This window comes from Hemibagrus wyckioides, linkage group LG02 (assembly GCF_019097595.1).
Source record: "Hemibagrus wyckioides isolate EC202008001 linkage group LG02, SWU_Hwy_1.0, whole genome shotgun sequence".
Lineage (NCBI taxonomy): Eukaryota > Metazoa > Chordata > Actinopteri > Siluriformes > Bagridae > Hemibagrus > Hemibagrus wyckioides.
The window spans coordinates 1,118,561-1,133,560 of record NC_080711.1 but is presented as its reverse complement, the minus strand read 5'-3'; the positions used below and the strand labels follow the sequence as shown (position 1 = coordinate 1,133,560).

The following is a 15,000-nucleotide window of genomic DNA, read 5'->3' as shown; positions in this document are numbered from 1 at the left end:
CATACACTCTCAACACACACACTCTCAACACACACACACATACACTCTCAACACACACACACACACACACTCTCAACACACACACACACACTCTCAACACACACACATACACTCTCAACACACACACACACACACTCTCAACACACACACACACACACTCTCAACACACACACACACATACACTCTCAACACACACACACACACATACACTCTCAACACACACACATACACTCTCAACACACACACACACATACACTCTCAACACACACACACACACACACATACACTCTCAACACACACACACACACACACACATACACTCTCAACACACACACACACATAAACTCTCAACACACACACACACATAAACTCTCAACACACACACATACACTCTCAACACACACACACACACACACATACACTCTCAACACACACACACACACACATACACTCTCAACACACACACACACACACACACATACACTCTCAACACACACACACACACACACATACACTCTCAACACACACACACACAAACTCTCAACACACACACACACATAAACTCTCAACACACACACACACACACACATACACTCTCAACACACACACACACACACACATACACTCTCAACACACACACACACACACACATACACTCTCAACACACACACACACACACACATACACTCTCAACACACAGGGTGGGGTTTAATGAGCTCTTGTAATCATTTATTTTACTTATTACTCATTCTTTAAAGAAATGTTTTCATGTTTTGGAAAGTCAAGTCTCTCCTTCTCTCTGTCTCTCTCTCTCTCTGTCTCTCTCTGGCTCTGTTTCTCTCTCTCTCTCTGTCTCTCTCTCTCTCTCTCTGGCTCTGTTTCTCTCTCTCTCTCTCTCTCTGTCTCTGTTTCTCTCTCTCTCTGTCTCTCTCTCTCTCTCTCTCTGTCTCTCTCTCTCTCTCTCTCTGTCTCTCTCTCTCTCTCTCTCTGTCTCTCTCTGTCTGTCTCTCTGTCTCTGTTTCTCTCTCTCTGTCTCTCTCTCTCTGTCTCTATCTCTGTTTCTCTCTCTCTGTCTCTGTTTCTCTCTCTCTGTCTCTCTCTCTCTCTCTCTCTCTGTCTCTGTCTCTCTCTGTCTCTGTTTCTCTCTGTCTCTCTCTCTCTCTCTCTCTCTCTCTCTCTCTCTCTCTCTCTCTGTCTCTCTCTGGCTCTGTTTCTCTCTCTCTGTCTCTCTCTGTCTGTCTCTCTGTCTCTGTTTCTCTCTCTCTGTCTCTCTCTGTCTCTGTTTCTCTCTCTGTCTCTCTCTCTCTCTGTCTCTCTCTGGCTCTGTTTCTCTCTCTCTGTCTCTGTCTCTCTCTCTGTCTCTCTCTCAGAGTGGGTGAAGGTGGTGGTCATTCAGGGTGACATTACGGATTACTGCAGTGTTTTGGAGGCGTGTCATGGAGCTGACCTGGTGGTCCATTCTGCCAGTCTGGTGGACGTGTGGTACCGAGTCCCAGAAGAAACCATTTACAGCGTCAACGTTGGAGGTGAGAAAAGATTCAAACCACAGATTTACAGATTATTCTAGAGGAGCATGATAAGTACTGACCTCATCACACACACACACATGTACACACACACACACATGTACACACACACCATGGCGTGTTTATGGAGAATAAGCAGGAGGTTTCACACTTTTATTTTTAGAAAGTTTGAGCCATTGGGATGCTGAAAAGGGTTCTCTCTAGCACCCTGAAGTGTTTCTGAGAGACTTCCTCTTTCAGTGGAACACCTGTACAGAGCTAGAACCTTCATATCTTCTGAACTCAAGCTCTTAGGTTCTGCTCAAGGCTCGGTTTCATCTGGAACCTTTATGCTATGGGCTGCTGCTGGAGTTGGAATGGAAACACCTCAATGTTTCCAATCAGATGTTGGAACAGTTCAGGAAGGAGGAAGGAGGTTTGATCAGGAGGAGTGGAAAAAGTGATGGAGTGATGAGGAAGGAACAAGTGGGAGAGTTGGGCGTGTGGTGATGTAGCTGGTGGAGCTCTTATTAAATCCAGCTGCTGATGTGAAACAGAAGAGATGCAGAGAGATGTGTGGTCTGAGGTCATGGTCTCTTTCTGATGTCATGGTCTCTCTCTGAGGTCATGTTCTCTCTCTGTGATCCAAAAATTGGTCCAAAAAGTACACAGTTACATGAACTTCACACGCCTTCTTTTTCTCTTCCTAAACCATCTGAAGCTTCATCTCGGTGTCTCTGCTGCTGTTTTACTTCATCTTCTTCGCTTCATGTCACTCTTTCATTTTTAGTGATGATGATTTTAGTTATGAAGAATCTCCACTGTACCAGACATGACGGTGATGAAGATCTTTCCTCACTCTGGAACTCGTCCTCTTCTAACAGACTGAAAGCAGTGGCCTGGGTTCCAGGAGATGATGAAAACTTTCCTCTGAGCTCCTTGTTGAGATGATGACACAACTCCTGGAGATGTTTCTGGAGCACTTTAACATTATGAATTTCCTGCTCTACTTCATCCCAAAGCCGTTCTAGCGGATTCTGATCCGGTTACTGGGAAGAACGCTGAATAACATGTTCATGCCACCAGATTGAGGAGACTTTTCTCCGTGACATGTTATCATGCTGGACGTAGCCATTAGAAGATGGTAAACTGGATGCACATTCAAGCCCAAAGTTTGTAGAGAAAAGATTCCCCACACCATCACACCACCTCCACCAGCCTGGACTGCTGACACAAGGCAGGATATGGATTCCATGGATTCATGCTGTTGGTGCTAAACTCTGACTGTAAGTCTGCGTTCCTCAGCAGAAACCTAACATCATCAGACCAGGTTGTGTTTCTCTGTCTTCACCTGTCCAGACTTGGTGATTCGGAGTCCACTTCAGCCTCATCTTTCTGTTATTGGCTGAAAGAAGGAGCACCTGGCTTGTTTTTCTGCTGTTGTAGCTCATCTGCTTCATGGTGTTGTTCATCCTGAGATGCTTTTCTGCTCAACACATCTGTACAGAGTGATTATCTGAGTTACTGTCTGATCTTTCTCCTCTGATCACTCTCATCATGGTGCTTCAGCCTGCAGATCTGCTCACTGTGTGAAAATCCCAGCAGGAGATCAGCAGGTAAACTGCTGTATAGTGAAAACCTCAAACCAGCACATCAGACACCAGCAATCACAGAGATCAGACGTCTTCTTCTTTAGTCTGATCTATGATGTTCACATTAAAATATACGGCCGCTGAAAAGGTTCTCTCTAGCATCCATGTTTCTGAGACACTTCCTCTTTCAGAGATGAAGCGTTAAGTACGGAATTTCTCTCAAGGTCACAATTCCATGTGTAAAATTCAGCTTCCTGCCAGTAAAGAACTCGACCCAGATCTTTCCTCTGCACCTGCCCCCTCTCCCTTCCTGCAGTACATGACAGCTGGCATCTCCATGACAACGACGATGAACTTCATCACGTTTTAACACAATGGATCTGAACCTGTTGATGGAAAAACGATAAAGTTCTCAGGAAACCTGGTGCAGCAGGAACCTCCAGAGAAGTTCAACAGCCTGTAGGTATGCTGATGGATTGTGTTTCAGTAGAAAGGAGGGCTGTGTGTGTGTGTGTGTGTGTGTGTGTGTGTGTGTGTGTGTGTATCTTGGCGAGGGCTGTGTGTGTCTACAATGACAGGAACACTTTTGATGTATTGTTTATTACTTTTCTAAGTACATTATACAAAAAAACAAAACAAAGTAATAGACACATAAAAAGACCAATGATGTAATAAATGACAAACACCTAAATAAAGTTCAAAGGTGAAGGACAAAAATCACAGAGTGGAACAGCATTTGGATCTGAATAAATCTTTCAGTTCTACAGCCGTGTAAATGTTGGAGGAAGCCGTCTCTGAAAACATGGAGGAACAGCAGGTTTCCTCTCCATCACTATGATTCTCTTGGCCTTCCATCATGACCAGACAGTGAGAAACTGGGTCAGAGGAGCCAAAGGTTAACCATTCCATCTCAGGTAGAAGAACCTGGTCACGTTCTGCAGAATCCCAGGAGAACACGTCTCACCAAAACCTGTGGAGGTTCAGGCAGAACCAAAAAGAATGAGCTGAAGTTCTCTGCAGCATGACCTCCATCATAAGCCAGAGACAGAGCTGCATGGATCCTCTGGAGTTTCATTGTAAAGTTCTTACTTGTGAAGTTTCACTGTAGAATCTGTGTAGAATTTAAAGTGAATGAACTGAAGTCTAGTGTCTGATGGAACAGTTATGAATTCTCTGCAGGATTTCAGACCACAGATAAATTGATGCCAGCCTCCTTTTCCCAAACCACCTTAAAATAATTAGAGGAGGTGTTCACCCATGAAGAGAAGAAAAAGGAAACCATCTGTCTATAATCCAGGCACTAGATTAAAGAACTGGTGATGTTCCTACTGAATCCTGTAGTCAGGACAAAACTGCTGAATATTATACAGGATCTGTAAATGAGATTGAGAAAATCAGTGTCTACTCAGAAGGTGATGATCTGGGTATCATTTGCTAAATGTAGAGAGATACTTGTTATTCTTCACTTGTACTTTTCTGGTATTTGGTCGACGCCCTTATCCAGAGCGACTTACAATTTATCTCATTTGATAAAACGGAGTGATTGAGGGTTAAGGGCCTTGCTCAGGGAGGCAGCAGTTTTAGTTTGGTGGACCTGGGATTTGATCTCACTAGCTTCTGACCAGTCCTCCACACGTTAAGCTACCACATTCCCAGTTACTCCACAGTTGGAAGTTTTCATCACTCAAAGCAGGTAGAGAATTATCATTCTTACAATTGAGAGAACATACAAAGAGCTGTGTGATACCAAAAAGATACAGGAGCCTCACTGTACGCTACGGTACTCTGTATTTGGGATTCGGTATGCTACAATACACTATATGGTGGTACACGGGTGGCGGTAGCTCAAGTGGTTATGCCTTTGAATCACTGATCGGAAGATCAGGGTTCAAGCCCCAGCACTGCCAAGCTGCCACTGTTGAGCCCTTGAGTAAAGCCCTTAACCCCAACTTACAAATGGCCATTTCTTTTGATGACCCATCCTTATACCTGAAATACTTCCAAACCCTCGAGTGATACGATTCACAATTTTGATTTCGTTCACATTAAACCTTCCTTTGTAGTGTGCCGAGCCGTTTCATTGGCTATCCATGTGGCCAGTGGACCAATCAGGTACGTTCGTTCAAAGGCGGTCACTGTTTCGGACTTTGAGGATTCGAACTCTGTTCGTACTATAATTACGAATCCATGTACCGGGAAACAACATACGGCAGTACTGTAGTACCGTTTCAGCCTTACTATGTAATACTGATAAAGGTGTTGAAAAAGCGGCATTGTCGGCCCCGCCCATCGCTTTAGATTTTTCTAAGTGTGCCTTAGAGATACAATGAATCATAAAACCTAAATAAAAGACAAAAATAATCAAATCTAATTTTTTTAAGGTAGAAAATCCTTGGAAGGAAAGCCATTTTTCTAGCATTAATACATTTCTTATTTATTTACTGAACATTTGAGGGTTAAGGGCCTTGCTCAGTGGCAGTTGGGATTTGAACTCACAACCTTCTGATCCCCTCCCACTCTAACCACTGAGCTATCACATTTATACAGCTGACCGCTTTAACCACTCCCATTTTTCTGAGTTAGCATTAAGGTTCTTGATTGCAGCCGTAAAATGGAGCTTAAATATGTCTCTTGGGTCTACAGGAATTAGCCAATCCTAAAGAAATAAAATGATCATGAACATTTTTAAAAGGAAGGGACTTGATTTGTTGGATAATTAATGCCAAGAGGAAGAAAGATGCTTTTATTCGAGTTAATTGAAGAGCAGGAAAAGAAGTGAAATGGTTTATATTAAAGGAGGCAAAGGCTCAATCAACAGGATCTTTTAAGAATAAAAGCAGAACATCTGCATGTAAAGAGCTCCTCTTCTCTACTGACCCATTGGTGAGGCCACTCAGAGCAGTGATGCTGAATGCTAACAGCCAGCAGCTCCTGATCCAAAATAAATAATAATAAGAGACTTCTGCAACATCCCTGCCTTGTCCCAGGATAAAGAGGAAGATCAGCTGATTTCTCCCAGTTAGTAATACTGCAGATTTTAGGTTTGCATAAAGCATCTCAATGTACGTTTTTAAAACTTAAACTACTGAGTACTGAGATCACCACTCCATCTGGTCATAAAGTGCCCTGGACTGTGGAGAGTCTACATCATACATGAGGTTCAACAAGCGTCGAACATTTGAGAAAAGAAATCTACCCAGAATAAAACGCTGCTAATCATGATGAGTTAATGAAATTGTGTGTTTTCTCAAGTGAGTGGTCAACAGTCTGGCAACTATCTTCTGGTCATGGTTAAGAAAGCTTAGTGTGCCTACAGCTAGAAGGGTCAGAGTCATCCCAGTCTTTTTTTCAGCAGTAAACAAACGTCCGCCTCACAGAGAGAACGAGGAAGTGGTTTATTTCCTGTCGGTGGATCAGTTTAGTGGAAATGCAGAGCTGAAGTCATACCTGATGTGTATGGTGGTGTTATCCAGGTGTGTGTGGGCTGAATGACGTGCAGCGGGAATGGTTTCGACCTGTTCGGGCAGTGTGGGTGGGACCGGTGTGGGTCCAGTGGAGGTGGGAGACGCGTTATGAGGTGACTTGGAACCAGTTTCTCAAAGTGCTTCTTAACAATGTGGGTGAGTGAAACATGGTGGAAATCACTCAGACACTCTGGAGATGAAAGCTTGGGCACTGGAATGAGTGTTCTGATCTCCAGACATGTGGGAACAGTGGCCAGGGACTGGTTGAGAATGCCAGAAAAGTCTTGCGCCAGTTGGTCAGCACATATCCTGAGCACATACCCCGGAATGCCATTAGGGCCAGCTGACCTTCATGTATCTACTCTGCTCATCACTGATGGCTTCACACATTTGAGTGGTGCGTGTTCAGGTCACATGAGCCGAGGGGAACGGCCTGGAACGTTTCAGCAGTATTTGTTTATAGATGGTCCAGTGTGGTGACATCTTTGGTATAGCTGGAGTTCTGAGGAAGTTTGGGACAAGCACTTCTGAAGTTGGACTGCTGGACAATAACAGCTCCAGAATTAAAAGGAACTCACTCGTCACTCGTTTCGGTCGTCACGTCTCTCTCTCAGGTGATCTGACTGGGTGAAGTGAAACCCTTAGAAATCTTTATTTTTTGTTTTGCATGCCCAACTGTAGAGTCACTGATGTAATCCTCGCTCTTTCTATTTTTAGATGCTTTCATTATCTTTCTTTAGATTTTATCTTTTTAACTTGTTCTGCTCCTCTGAGTGTGTATCTGGTTCTGGAGGTCCTCTTTTATCTGGTCTTGGACGTCCTTTCTGTCTCATCCCTGATGAAACGCTGTGACACTGATGGAAGAACATCACAGACTTCTGACTTTAGTAGTTAGAGTGGTTTCAGAACTGAACGATACAAAACACTTCACGTTTCCTGTGTACTGTCCAGAACTTTACTACATCGCCAACCTGATAATGTGATACAACCCCCCTCCCTCTGTCTCACTAGAGATATACATGTCACATGACCATGCACAACACCCATTCAGGGGTGTGTGTGTGTGTGTGAGAGATAGATAGAGCGAGAGAGAGCTACACTGCGCTGGTTTACGGGACGTGAGGAACTGACTGAGTGTTTTTTTCATAAATTAGTCAGAAATGCAAAGACTGAAAATGTAAACACATTTTGTCAAGCCGAAGCAGAATCATCACATCTCACATCAGTGGAGCGTGAAGAACAGTGGAGCTGATGATCAAGATGAAACACGTTCTTTAATAAATGGTTTAACAGCCTTCTTTTCATTCTGAATTGTATCCAGGTTTTTATCTTCGTCCTCTGGCTCCGTGTAATGTGAAAAAGTAGCCAAGGGTCACGTTCTCCACAGGTCATCATCTCCACAGCTCACCTTCTCCACAGCTCACCTTCTCCACAGGTCTAGTTCTCTGCTGGAGGTCAGAACTCTCTGTGGTCTTGCTTGTTTTGCTCTGCTTTCCAGTGTGATGTGTGTTTGTGAACTCCAACAGAGCCGTGTTTATCATGAGCGCTCGCATTAGATAACAGGAACTAGCCAGAGAATCAGAGATGAGTCAGAAAGCAGCGTCTTCACCTCCCTCAGGTCAGAGCCAGGAACACAGGAGGTTTGTTCTGAGCTGGAGGAAGAAGAGACTCATTATTATGACAAGAAAAACAAAAGATCTGAAAGAGAAAGTCTCCATGCTTCTCTTCCTTCTGAGGTGAAATCATCATCATCTCACTTCACATCTGATGGCTCAGGCAGCAATTCAGCCAGACGAGCCAAACAGACTATTAAAAACATGATGAGGAGCCAAGTTACGCCTCAGAGACGTGCAGGAACTTTCTGGAAGTTCAAATAAATGTCCTGGATTTAACCCCAGACCTCCTGCAGACTGACCAACAAACAAACAAACAAAGCAACATTGTTGTGTTATGAAACTGCTCTGATGTGTTATTTCTTTTGTATCCTGGAGTCCAGGTAAGGTTATAAAAACACAATGTCCAGCAGCTCTCCCGTATGAGCTCCTTTTCACATGTTTCTCCAGAGCAGGCTAAAGGAGAGAATTCCTCGACAAGTCACTTTTTATCTCAAACATTAACAGCTTTCCTGAGATCCTGTTCCTCACCATGAACCTACAGAGGTCTGATGTGTTCCAATGTTTAAAACTCACATCAAACTTTAAACTCTTCAAATGAACAAAACCTTCTCTTAAAAATTAAACCTCTCACGTTGTGTGTGAAAGCTCCGGAGCGTCACGTCTGTCTCTGTGTCCTTCATCCACAGGAACAGAAAACGTGATTAAGGCGTGTCAGGAGCTCGGGATCCAGCACCTGGTGTACACCAGCAGCATGGAGGTGATCGGACCCAACGTGAAGGGAGACACCTTCATCAGGTCAGTCTGTTCTGATCACTTTAACATGACCTCATCACATGATCTGAGTGTAACAGCTGACCATTTCCCTCTCTCTCTCTCTCTCTCTCTCTCTCTCTCTCTCTCACTGGAGACTCCTTCTGTTAATTAAACAGCACATTACAGAAAGAAGTCCCCTAAGTTTGTTTGACTGGAACAATGCTAGTGTGACTAGCATACATGACTAGCATATGTGACTAGCGTGCACTGTAGATAGCTAGCATTCAGAGCCTCATTACTGCTGGATCTACCTGACAGAATGAATGTGCTTTTAAACACAGAAACGTTGAAGTGGCAGTTTATCTTGGAAAAACACAAATATTTAAACCTCCTCCCTCTCTCTATCACTCTCAACTCCTCCCTCTCTCTATCACTCTCACCTCCTCCCTCTCTCTATCACTCTCAACTCCTCCCTCTCTCTATCACTCTCAACTCCTCCCTCTCTCTATCACTCTCACCTCCTCCCTCTCTCTATCACTCTCACCTCCTCCCTCTCTCTATCACTCTCACCTCCTCCCTCCATCATCTTTAATTCTCCTCAGACATCTCTGCCATGTGGCTAAGGAGTAAAACAGATGTGATTTTAATGACATCCCCCCCTTCTTTCTCTCTCTCTCTCTCTCTCTCTCTCAATTTCAATTTCAGTGTCAGTAAGCTTTATTGGCATGACCATATACATGTACAGTATTGCCAAAGCATTAATGTAAAGAGAAGAACATCTCTTATCAACAAACACATTACTGAGAACATGAACATGAACGTGTGTGTGTGTGTTTGGGTGGGTCACTCACTGTCCCTCAGCTTGTGGCAGGCAGATACGTACTGTCCTGCTAGAACACAGCTCTCCTTCCTCTCCCCCAATAGGATGGTCAGTTGGTCAGTGTTGGTCAGGAGGGAGAACTGGGGATGGATTAACTGGAATGTGTTGAAATATATTTGACGTAGATGTTGGAATTTTTTACATTCTGTTAGGAAGTGCAGCTCTGTGTCCACTGGTGAGGACACTCTTCTCTCTGCTCAGCTCTTGGCACTGCAGGGCTTTGTAGTGAGAGCTCTGGGGGTCACTGTGTTTGTGGTGAGAGCTCTGGGGGTCACTGTGTTTGTAGTGAGAGCTCTGAGGGTCACTGTGTTTGTAGTGAGAGCTCTGAGGGTCACTGTGTTTGTGGTGAGAGCTCTGGGGGTCACTGTGTTTGTGATGATAGCTCTGAGGGTCACTGTGTTTGTAGTGAGAGCTCTGAGGGTCACTGTGTTTGTAGTGAGAGCTCTGAGGGTCACTGTGTTTGTGGTGAGAGCTCTGGGGGTCACTGTGTTTGTAGTGATAGCTCTGGGGGTCACTGTGTTTGTAGTGATAGCTCTGAGGGGTCACTGTGTTTGTGGTGAGAGCTCTGGGGGTCACTGTGTTTGTAGTGAGAGCTCTGGGGGTCACTGTGTTTGTAGTGAGAGCTCTGAGGGTCACTGTGTTTGTAGTGAGAGCTCTGAGGGTCACTGTGTTTGTAGTGAGAGCTCTGGGGGTCACTGTGTTTGTGGTGAGAGCTCTGGGGGTCACTGTGTTTGTAGTGATAGCTCTGAGGGGTCACTGTGTTTGTGGTGAGAGCTCTGGGGGTCACTGTGTTTGTAGTGATAGCTCTGGGGGTCACTGTGTTTGTAGTGAGAGCTCTGAGGGTCACTGTGTTTGTAGTGAGAGCTCTGGGGGTCACTGTGTTTGTAGTGAGAGCTCTGGGGGTCACTGTGTTTGTAGTGAGAGCTCTGAGGGTCACTGTGTTTGTAGTGATAGCTCTGAGGGTCACTGTGTTTGTAGTGAGAGCTCTGAGGGTCACTGTGTTTGTAGTGAGAGCTCTGGGGGTCACTGTGTTTGTAGTGATAGCTCTGAGGGTCACTGTGTTTGTAGTGATAGCTCTGGGGGTCACTGTGTTTGTAGTGAGAGCTCTGAGGGTCACTGTGTTTTAGGTGGAGATGATATTTGATGGATCTTTTCTGAATTCTGAATCGGCCTGATTCGTCTCGGCAGCCGGTGTTTGTGGTGTTCCTGTGGATTTGTAGAATGGATTTACAGAATTGTGTGTGGATGATTTCAGCTGGGTGTTTATCCCATTGTGTAAAGTTTTGGTGTGTCAGTGGCCCCCAGACCTCACTCCCGTACAGCAGAATAGGTTGGATTATTGATTGGAATAATTTGATCCAGATTGGAATTGGGATGTGGATCTGAATGTGTTTTTTTTATTTATTTTTTTATTCTTTATTTCTGAAACAATTTTGATTACAACTATTTACAACAAAGCCCAAGATCCACCCATGTTACATATATATATATAGATATAGATACATATATACATGTACATACGTATATATATACAGTATATACCCTGTACTTCATACATGTATATGCACACATAGTATAAACATAAACACATCCAGATGCATACATAATTAGAGGGATAAGAAGTATATCTCAAGGTTTCACTAGGTCTGATCTCAATCTCAATAAGGTCCAACCAAAATGATATTGTCCTTCTGTTGGCGCCAGGCACTTTGGCTGTAGAACACTCTAAAAAAGCAATGTCTGGATCTATCCACAGTTTCAGAATAACCTTTTTAGCAGCAGTAAGGGCAATGAACAGAATCCTTTTTTGATTTGCAGACAGTGACAGAGGGGAATCATCCATCAAGAGGAAAAGCAATGGGTCCTTTTTAATTTGAGTCCTTGTAAGATCAGTCAATATATCCCTGATATATATATATATATATATCTGAGGACCTGAATGTGTTTTTTGATGGTGTAGAATGCCCTGTGTGTGATCTCGGTCAGCTCATTCACTGCTGGACTGAAACTTCCTGTGGAACTCCGTTTCCTAAGTAGCTGTACTCTTTACAGTTTTCTATTTTGTGTGTTCCTATGGTGAACTGTGTTGTGTTTCCGTGACATCTGGAAATGGAAACAGATAAAATGTAAAAAGATAATAGTTTTGGTCTTTTTGAGGTTGATGGTCAGGGCCCGGGTCTGACAGTACTGCTGCAGCAGGTCCAGGTTCTGCTGTAGAACTGAACACTGGGGGACAGCAGGACCAGGTCATCTGTGTACAGCAGGAATTTGACCTCTGAGTGGTGTAAAGTGAGACCGGGTGTTGTCGAGCGATCTAATATGGAGACCAATTCATTAATATATATATTAAAGAGTGTTGGGCTCAGGCAGCAGCCCTGTCTCACTCCACGCTCCTGATGGAAGAATTTTCTTCTCTGAATTTCAAAATGTATTTTTTAATTTCTCTCTCTCTGTTTCTCTGTTTCTCTCCCTCTCTCTCTCTGTTTCTCTCTTTTTCTCTCCCTCTCTCTCTCTCTGTTTCTCTCTCTCTCTCTCTCTCTCTCTCTTTCTGCGCATGCGCGAGTGTGGTGAGCGCGTGAGTGAGGTGCATGGTTGAGAGTGTGGTGAGTGCTTTTCCTCCTTATTTTCTGACTTTGTCTATCTTGCAGTGAATGATTTCATGTTTTGTGTTGGTTGGGGCAAACAGAGTTATTTGGGAGCGGTGTTTTGAAGTGAATCCTCGGGCCTCTCTTTTTGAGGCATGGTGCTCGAGCGCTTGTCGAGGAGGCATGGTATTAAAATACCGGTTGGTGTGGAAGTTTCTGTTGAGGAATGTGCTAGAAGAGTATTTTCAAGTTTTTCCGCTTGCAGATCCTGCGAGGAAAGTTCTTTGCAACGTCCCTCCGTTCATTAGCGAAGAGAAAATAATTGAGCGTGAATTACAAAGACATGGAAAAAGATACCACTAGGTTGTAAATCCCCTCTTCTGAAACATGTTGACTGGTGGAAATCCCAGAGAAAACGAGGAAATGGGAAGGGTGGAAGGAAGGAAAAGTGAGGTAAAAGACAGTCATGTAATAGAAGCTGAAATGTCACAAAGCATTTAGAAAAAGTCAGGAAGCAGTGAAAGATAAAGAAGATACAGATGAAGTGTCAGATGACTCTTCTGCTGATGATTGGTCTGTTTTTAGTTACGGAGAGGCAGAGTTTTTGGACATGGAGCAAGGACGGAGAGTGGATATAGATTAGAAAGAGTAGAAAAATTTTTGAGTAGTATAAAAGGCAAAAGAAATGTGGTAGTAACTGAGTTTTTTTCCTGATTGTGAGCTCTTCATTGATTCGGCTAAATTCTTGATGAAGCAAAGAGGTGAGGGATGTTTATCAAGTCAGGACATATACATCGTTTAAAAAAGATTGCAGGGAGAGCAATTGTGTGATGATGGAAATTAAATGGAAAACAGCTCGGTGTTGCTCAGATGGGCGGGTTTTAATTTGGAGTCTTTTTCTTTTTCTAATTATTGATTTAAAAGTAACTACAGTAAACTTAAATGGAGCAAGAGAGTTAAGGAAAAGAAGCCAGCTTTTTCAAGTGCTGAAAATGAAAAATGTTGATAGTTGTAAATGTTGTAGCTTTTGTACAAGAGACACATAGTGATCTTCTTAATGAGGTTGATTGGAAAAAAGAATGGGATGGAACTGTAGTGCCATAAAACTAACATAAGTGCTGGTGTTGGAATCTTTTTTGCAAGGAGTCTCCCTCCGATACGTTATGAAGTGGAAGAGGTTGTGAAAGGAAGGCTTTTAAAAGTTGTTGCATAATATGATAAAAATTCCTTTACTTTGATAAATGTTTATGTTCCCGTATTGGCAGCTGAACGGATGGCCTTTTTACAGATCTTAACCAATGTACTACAAGACTGTGATCCTGAACATTATCTCATTCTGGCGGGGGACTTTAATTGTACAGTGAATGAAATAGACAGAAATCATTTAGAACCTCACACAGCTTCAAGGAAGTCTATGACGCATCTTATTGAAGCAAATGATTGGGTAGATGTGTGGAGAGAGCTAAATGGAAATGTCAGACAATACGCATGGGTACAAATAAAAGAAAATTTGCCATCTATGGCAAGACTAGATCGAATTTATTGTTTTAGACATCAGTTACAAGTCATGAGATCATGTGATAATCCAGTTACTTTTTCGGATCATTCAAAGGTGACAGCCAGTGTCTCTATTAACTTTCTTAAAAAAGAGTGCATATTGGATTTTTAATAGTGTTTTGTTGGAAGATTCACATTTTAAAGAGTGTTTTTTGGAGAAAATGGAGGGCAAAAAAGAGAATGTTTTCAAATTTGCAACAATGGTGGTAAATTGGAAAAAAAACAAATACAACAATTGTGTAAATAATATTTCAGTGTCACTAGGAGTATAGCTAAAAAGGTTCAAGTCATTGAAAATGATATTATTGAAATTCAGGGTCTGATCGAAGTAACAGGGAAAATTGAGTATGTTCAGATTTTAAAAGAAAAGAAGAATGTTATGGGGTTACTTGTTGGGATATAAAGCACAAGGGGCCTTAATTAGATCTCACTTCCAGGATTTTTCTGAGATGGACACTTTTTTTTTGGTCTAGAAAAGAAGAATGGCCAAAGTAGATTTATTCATTGCCTTAAAGACACTAATGGACGGGAGCTAAGCGAAGCGTCAGATATACGTCGGAGGATTGTCGAGTTCTATGGGGAACGTTATAAAAGTGAATATGTGGAAGATAGACAATTGTGAGAAGATTTCCTGAATGATTTACCGCAGGTAGAGGAAACAGCGAAGGCGAAATTAGTGGCACAACTAACTGAGAGAGAGTTATATGAGGCATGGACAATAATAGAGCTCCAGGAATTGATGGCCTCACAGTAGGGTTCTACAAAGCTTATTGGGGTATTTTAGATAGTGATTTCTTAGAGGTTGTTCATGACAGTGTAGTAAGGAGGAAGCTACCTTTAAGTTGTAGGCATGCAGTGTTAACATTATTACCAAAGAAAGGCGATTTGAAGGAAATTAAGAATTGGAGACCAGTATCCCTTTTATGTGTCGATTTAAAAATACTATCAAAAACCTTGGCTAATCGGCTAAAGGAAGTGATGGGGCAAATAATATGTAATGATCAGTCCTATTGTGTGCCTGAAAGATCGATAATTGATAACACAGCTG

General features: G+C 42.9%; 1 protein-coding gene across 4 annotated transcripts in view; it reads left to right on the top strand.

The window, feature by feature from the left end:
* The window catches only part of hsd3b7 (hydroxy-delta-5-steroid dehydrogenase, 3 beta- and steroid delta-isomerase), a 77,876-nt gene that overhangs the window by 36,259 nt on the left and 26,617 nt on the right, over positions 1–15,000 (top strand). For all 4 annotated transcript variants that reach the window (XM_058411384.1, XM_058411365.1, XM_058411375.1 and 1 more), the window contains 2 exons: positions 1,371–1,526; positions 8,864–8,972. In XM_058411384.1, coding sequence (XP_058267367.1) covers positions 1,371–1,526; positions 8,864–8,972 — 265 coding nt within the window. The remainder of the gene's footprint in view (positions 1–1,370; positions 1,527–8,863; positions 8,973–15,000) is intronic.